This window comes from Xiphias gladius, chromosome 9 (genome assembly GCF_016859285.1).
Source record: "Xiphias gladius isolate SHS-SW01 ecotype Sanya breed wild chromosome 9, ASM1685928v1, whole genome shotgun sequence".
NCBI lineage: Eukaryota > Metazoa > Chordata > Actinopteri > Istiophoriformes > Xiphiidae > Xiphias > Xiphias gladius.
The window spans coordinates 12,889,456-12,895,947 of record NC_053408.1 but is presented as its reverse complement, the minus strand read 5'-3'; the positions used below and the strand labels follow the sequence as shown (position 1 = coordinate 12,895,947).

At 44.1% G+C, this 6,492-nt stretch overlaps 1 protein-coding gene across 2 annotated transcripts; it reads left to right on the top strand.

The window, feature by feature from the left end:
* Nucleotides 1–1,142: 1,142 nt before the first annotated feature.
* ca15b (carbonic anhydrase XVb) lies at nucleotides 1,143–6,252 on the top strand. Of its 2 annotated transcripts, none has more exons than XM_040136268.1 (10): nucleotides 1,143–1,252; nucleotides 2,737–2,951; nucleotides 3,250–3,325; nucleotides 3,456–3,482; nucleotides 3,591–3,761; nucleotides 4,036–4,184; nucleotides 4,301–4,396; nucleotides 4,546–4,624; nucleotides 4,737–4,900; nucleotides 4,996–6,252. In XM_040136268.1, exons 3-10 carry the CDS (start codon nucleotides 3,250–3,252, stop codon nucleotides 5,176–5,178), a joined length of 945 nt encoding a protein of 314 aa, XP_039992202.1. In that variant the 5' UTR covers nucleotides 1,143–1,252; nucleotides 2,737–2,951; the 3' UTR covers nucleotides 5,179–6,252. The 2 variants fall into 2 exon arrangements, with proteins under 2 accessions (XP_039992202.1, XP_039992203.1); XM_040136269.1 differs by having other exon boundaries at nucleotides 2,737–3,075.
* Nucleotides 6,253–6,492: the final 240 nt, after the last annotated feature.

Below are 6,492 nucleotides of genomic sequence, written 5' to 3'. Positions count from 1 at the left end.
AGGGTGTTCACACAGGAAAAGTGGCAAAATAAAGTATACTCCAAAAACAAAAAAAAAAAAAAAGTCAGTAAGCTCACTAAAAAACATTTGAGTGTGCCGTTTGTGTACACTACTGTCCCACGAGGTAATGCACAAATGAAATGGAGGAGCAGCTGGAAAAAAAATGAAAAGCATTTGTGGATGGTGGTGTAACAGCCCCAGGGACACCTCAGAAAACAAAAACATTTTTCTGGTTGTTTGGGATCTTTAACTGACAGTTGCAACCCAAAGTCACAGTTTGACTGATGTGCATTGGTACATATCTTGTATCCTCTCCTGTTATTATAAAAAGATAAGGTACGGACTATTCTACAATTACTATAATATAGAAAATATAGATTATTACAGATCAGAAATAGTAAGATTCACGGACCACAGCTGACTGCTGTATTGTTGTTGTCTGAGCTAATCTTTTATAGCCCATATTTATTGCTGCTGCCGCCATGGACAAAACTCCAATCGAAGCTATTCTGCTGGGGCATAGCGTGTGTGGTATTATCTGGCCGATCGCGACACTTGAATCTTTACTTGGACTTAGATCCACGGTCCAGCTCTTTGAACTAAAGGTTCATCTGTGTTTTTTTAAGTGGACCCACTACCAGCAGCCTAACCTCCAGTAAAATATGATAACACTGATGATACTTTTTTTTTTTTTTTTTTTTTTTTTTCAAACCCTTGACAAACAGCAAAAAAGAAAAACGCGCCCTGTTTTCAGAACAGCTATAAACTTTTAGGGCTTCGGTGCCTGAGGAAAAGCTATCGAAAGAAACGGGTTTTTTTTTTTTTTTTTTTTCAAAGCAGAGCTGTCCCCGTGTGCCTTTACGGCAGATAACATCTCTGGGTGGGACTGCGAAAACCTGCTTAAATCTTAATGTACCTGAAGACCGTGTACAACCAGTGAAACTGGTTTTGGAAAAAAAAAAAAAATCGTAATAATTGAAAGTGACCTGGCCTGCCATCCTCATGACATCAAGGATTTCCCATCTGACTCGGATCTGTCTCTGTCTCCGTCTCTGTCTGCCGATCTATTCGTCCATTTGTCTGTATTTATGCAAATCGTGTAATCACCCCGAATGATCATGTCACGTGCTTCGTGCAGTATCTCCATCCCGACCTCCTTCCCTTCCAGTGTTTTTCATTTCATCGTTGAAGCTGACGATCTCGCGTGCCCACGGACCCACGGTTCAGCTGAGAAGTGCAACGTAACGTCCAGGTCCGAAAGTTTACTTGTTGCTTTTGCGTGGTAAAAAAAAAAACAAAAACGCTCATTTTGGAGTTTCGAGAGACACACCACAGGCACCCCACGCGGAAAACGTGCGGGCGTTGGGTTGACATGGCCCCGTGTGACTCTGTAGGCAGGTGATGTGGTCGCACGACAACATTCAGCGTTAACCCGTGAGCCACCAAAGCTAGGATTACCAACTGGACCCAGGTTTACCACATCATTCGGTCTCGCTAATCTGGACAATATCAGCCGTGTTAGGGAATTCGCAGCGGGTACATCAACCAAGGTGGACGCTGCATCATAAGCCACTGCGTGGCCCTCGCTCACAGGGGAGCCCTATGATAGAAATCTGGTTCTAACAGCCCAGCAGCCAATTTTTTTTTTTGACAGGGGGGGGGGGGGCGTGGAAGGTATGAGGATGTGCACAATGGAGAAAATGTAGCGACTGAAAACTTATGAACACAGCCGGAGCAAGCGGGCCACGTGTCACAGTGTGTGCCAGTGCGGTAGTCCCTCACCGTGTGGTTTGAGCGTAGGCCGGCGGCTGGAGAGCGCACAGGACACCTGGTCAGATAAAAAGAAGAAAGAAAAAAAAAGAAAAACCGTTTAACCGAAAAATATTACATAACATTTTAATGACATTAAATTGCAAAACTGGTTTCCGTCATCTATGCTTCCCGGTTATAGCGAACACGTCTCACTGAGACAAATCAGAAATAAATCGTCCCAGGAACTATGAAGACAAAGGAATTGTTCTCAGAAGTGCTCTCTTCTATCCCATGTCCACAGAGCAGGGGCTTTTTTGTTGTTGTTTTTTTTGGCACAGGGGAGAACAGACAGTGTTTTCCACAAGAAGAGCATCAGGCCTCTCAGCGCACGGCCGAACGCTTCTTACTTACGTTCAAAGTGACAAAGTAATGATGACTCTTGTCCATCAGGAGCGAAGGAGGAAGTGTGGTGTGACATTATTTGAAAACAGGAAACCGCTGTTGGTTTGCCATTTCCTAACAACATCCAACGTCGCCCCCCCCCCCCCCACAACAATGTGCCCATTGCTGTAACATTAACAGAGTTCTAATTTTCTAATTTTGACCCACATGAGGTTTTTCACAACGAACCATGATCTTTCTCCAAACCTAACCCGGTCGTTTTTGTGCCCAAAGCCAACCGCACCTTGACCACAGCTGTGTAAGAAAAAACTATTTTATCTTTGTTATGGCGACGTCTTCGTGACAAACGGCCACCGGAGAACGCCTGAGAGCATTTTTACAATTTGGAGGATTTATTTATTTATTGAAATGTGGCCCAGGAACTCAAAAGCTTTATTTTCCATGTGAACCTGGTTTCTCAGGCAATAAAGTTTTGGAGCTTCCTCCTCCTGCTGCAATAAAGCAGCAATAGCATACCGTGTTCTGATACAGAAGAAACAGGCTGCATCATTTTTTATTTATTCATTTGTATTTATTTCGCAGTTCGAAGAGACTTTGCTGAGAACGGAGTGTCTTCTCCAGCCCCAACTGAAACAACTGAAACACATCTCCTGCAGACTCCCCCCCCCCAGAAAACCAATTGCGGGGAGGAGCGATCTCAGACGAGGTGCAGCGCTGGTGGGCTGAGGGAATAAAAAGAATAAGGGTGAGGCTCCGCAGCTGTTAGAAGACAGAGAGGAGGTACAGGTGTGTCAAGGGTAAGACGCGACTGCTGCTCAGGTCAACTGGTTTCAGCTGCCGCAGAAAGATCTGCTCTCCTTGTCTGGAACGGACTTTTTTTTGTTGTTTTGTTTTTGCTGAACTGTTTTTTTTTTCATTCGAGTGAGTCATTTTAAAATGTTGGCCTTGGTTTGTGATTATTTTAATAATTAAAAAAAAAAAAAGCCAGAAATATTTTAAAAAGTAGCTTTTTGTGTTTGTTTTGTTTTTCCCCAATTGGACACCATTTGATCTAACTGATGACCATCAATTGTCTTTTTTCGCCTGTTATTTTAGATGGAGCGCCTCGTAGTCGCTGCGCTTGCCCTCTGCGCCCTCGCACCGAGCGCCCGTTGTGCAACAGGCTCCGTCGGTAGGTATTTGACCCGCTTTTTCCATCTCGGATTCATAACTGACTCATTGGATAAACGCTGCGTCTCTACGGAGGCCGTTTGTCATGAACGAGCGGTGAGCGATAACTACATATTCTTTTCCTCCCCAAGCCTGGTGTTATCACCTGCCGAGCTGCAGTGAGTAAATCTCCCCTCCTATCTCTAAACGGCCACAGTATCATCCTAACATCTCAGCCGCTGCTCCCCTTTCCGCTACTCCAAGTCTGGTCTCTCTTTCTTTTACAGATGACACCACCTGGCCAGTCATCGCGCCCCAGTATTGCAACGGCACCCGACAGTCGCCCATCGACATCGTCTCAGCATCCGCCAAACCCGATGCCAATCTGACTGCGTTCACCTTTCATAACTTCAGCAGAACCTCCGCGCTGCAAAAGATCGAGAACACTGGCAAGACAGGTGAGGGGTGGGCGTGGGAGCCCTCTCAGGCGGTGCCAGATTTCTTTTTGGTTGTCTTTGGTTTATGCAACGTGGAAGCATTTTCGAAAATTGTGCTTTGTTTTGTTTTTTTTTTTTTTTTTTTAACAAAAATACTCATGCTGGAATGAAATAGTCATCAGCACCGGTCACAGCACCTGGCTGATTAAACAGATTCCTCCTGTTTCTCGTCAGTTTCGGTTTTACTCGTCCATCCCGTGTGTTCTTGTTCCTCTTCATTTTTAACCTCCCCCAGTCAAGGTTAAATTGGAAAGCGGGGTCAGGGTTTCAGGAGGAGATCTGTCCGAGGACTATGAAAGCCTGCAGTTCCACTTGCACTGGGGCAACGGCTCCTCCGTCCCCGGCTCTGAGCACACTGTGAATGGCAAGCGCTACCCCATGGAGGTATGTATGCAGTTTATTTGATTTGATTTGATTTTTTTATATTAAGATATAAATTGGAGTTACAGCAATAAATCCATATTTTAAAATCACATTCCGTCTTTACTTCACTCCCGCAGTTGCACATTGTGAATCTCAAGTCATCCCACAAAGGAAACATAACTCAGGCTTTGGCAGACCCCACGGGACTTGCTGCCCTCGGTTTCTTCATTGAGGTGAGGAGAGATGCATTCAAGTTTTTGCAAATATGCTTCAAGGTTATGTCTCCAACCTCATTCAGCTGAGTATCAGACCCTTCTTTAGCTCAGTGTGTGTTTCAAATGGTCAAATGTCACTTATTTATTTATTTATTTATTTTATAAAGGAAATGTCAGGTAATGCAACGGGCCAACCCGCAAGCTGGCGCACGCTGACTTCCTATCTGGCCAACATCACAAACAGCAGTACGGAGACGTTTCACTTTTGTTTTCTTGCGGAAAAATTCGTCCCACTGTTCTGTAACACAGTTGCGTGTCAGCTGCAGTCCCCTTTCAGAGGTCGTGTTTCTGTCCTCAGGCGATTCTGTCTCAGTGGCACCTGGGATTTCGCTGGATGATCTCCTGGACGGGGTGGATCGCACCAAGTACTACCGCTACCTCGGCTCCCTGACCACCCCCACTTGCAATGAGGCGGTGGTCTGGACTGTGTTCAAGGAGTCGATCAAAGTCAGCAAAGATCTGGTGAGTGTTCTACTCGTGCGCCTTTCGCGCCGAGGCCGGCTCAAACGTTTCGCCAGTGCTTCGCGCAGCTAAGTGGCTCCCTATCTCGTTCCCAGATTGACCTCTTCAGCACAACGGTGCGCGTCTCCAACGGCTCATCACCTTACACGATCAATGTCTACAGAAACCTCCAGCCGGCGCAGCCGGTCACAACGCAACCCGCCAGCAGCAGCACTTCCTCCACAACCTGCTACTCCTTGGGGCTGATGGCCCTGAGCCTCGCTCTGGGGAGGAGTTAGTGCCAAGAAAGTGAGGGGGGGGGGGTCAATTCTTTGTGAATTCTCAACAGCGTGTTGTGTTAGTGTTGAACCTGTCCCCCTCCCCCAATGATTTTTCTGACTGTAGTCTTGTCCGCATTGTTAATGCATAACTTCTGCTCCGAACTGCTTGTCAGTCGTGACCTTAATTCAATATGTAGGATGCACATGTGATCAGTCGATTCACATCCAAGCAAAACTGAGCCTTAATGCGCGAACTTGTTTACTAATGTAGCTCGATATATTAACAATGTTATCGGGAAATAGCTCAAACAACATTAAATATAACCATGGCTGCCTCTGCGCTAAAGTAACTGTCCATCATATAGCTTTAAATGGTAATGACAAGCTGCTACCTATTCATAATGGGTTTTTTTTGTTTTGTTTTGTTTTTCTTATTTAATATCTGTATGCATGCTTGCACGTCTCGCATACACAATTTGTGTTGAACACAGAAATGCACAAGAATTTATAATTTTGGTATGAAGGGTCAAGAATTCAGGCACAGCTCACGTCTGCTGCCCAAGCCACATTCAGGTGCCTGAGGAAGGGATGTACTTGCACTGAGTTTACTGAGTAACTGTAGTAATGGTCATTGAGAGAGGGTAAAATTCATTCATGTAATCTGGGTGTGACAGTATTTTGTTACATTTTAAATCTTCCTTACACGTGTAATTGTCTCGAGTGTCACATCAGTCTCTGCCAAAAGTTGTTCCACAATATGGAACTTTTTAATTTCATTTTTGTTTTTGTAGGCTTTTTTGAATCACCTTTTATATTTTGCAACCTGATTTGCCACTATCTTGTCCTCATTGGTGCAGATGAAATGTAGTCAAATTGCCACGATTAACACTCAGAATGAAACCTTTGCTTCCTTTTTCAGTTGGTGTAATGAAGGACTGAGGTGTCAGTACAATGAACACCATAATTTTTCACCATTATTTTTTTACACTACATTTGATACCTTTTTAACCCTGTGTTGAACTATTGCAAATGCAACAGAACTGTGACCTCTTGTTAAATGTTTCAAAATTAAAATGATCTGGTGCCAGTCAATTTTCAGAAATCTTAGTTTTACTTTTTGAGATGTTTTTGAAACTTTTGTAATTTAAAAAAAAAAAAAAGGCATTGTGTAATGGTATGAAATATAATTCCCTATTATTGCAAAGAGACAGAACTTGAGCCAGACAATAGAGACATGGCTTTTGAGAGTTTAGCATTACTTCACAGAATATTATATTACATAAAAGCCTGCTATCCTTGTCAAAGTTCCCCCTTTTGATTCCAAGTCACTTT

Excerpts from the sequence above, each read along its gene's own strand:
- ca15b (XM_040136268.1), top strand. The coding sequence starts at position 3,250 with ATGGAGCGCCTCGTAGTCGCTGCGCTTGCCCTCTGCGCCCTCGCACCG. Across the intron at positions 3,326-3,455 it reads TTGTGCAACAGGCTCCGTCG|CCTGGTGTTATCACCTGCCG; the intron begins GTAGGTATTTGA and ends TTCCTCCCCAAG. Across the intron at positions 4,901-4,995 it reads TCAAAGTCAGCAAAGATCTG|ATTGACCTCTTCAGCACAAC; the intron begins GTGAGTGTTCTA and ends TCTCGTTCCCAG.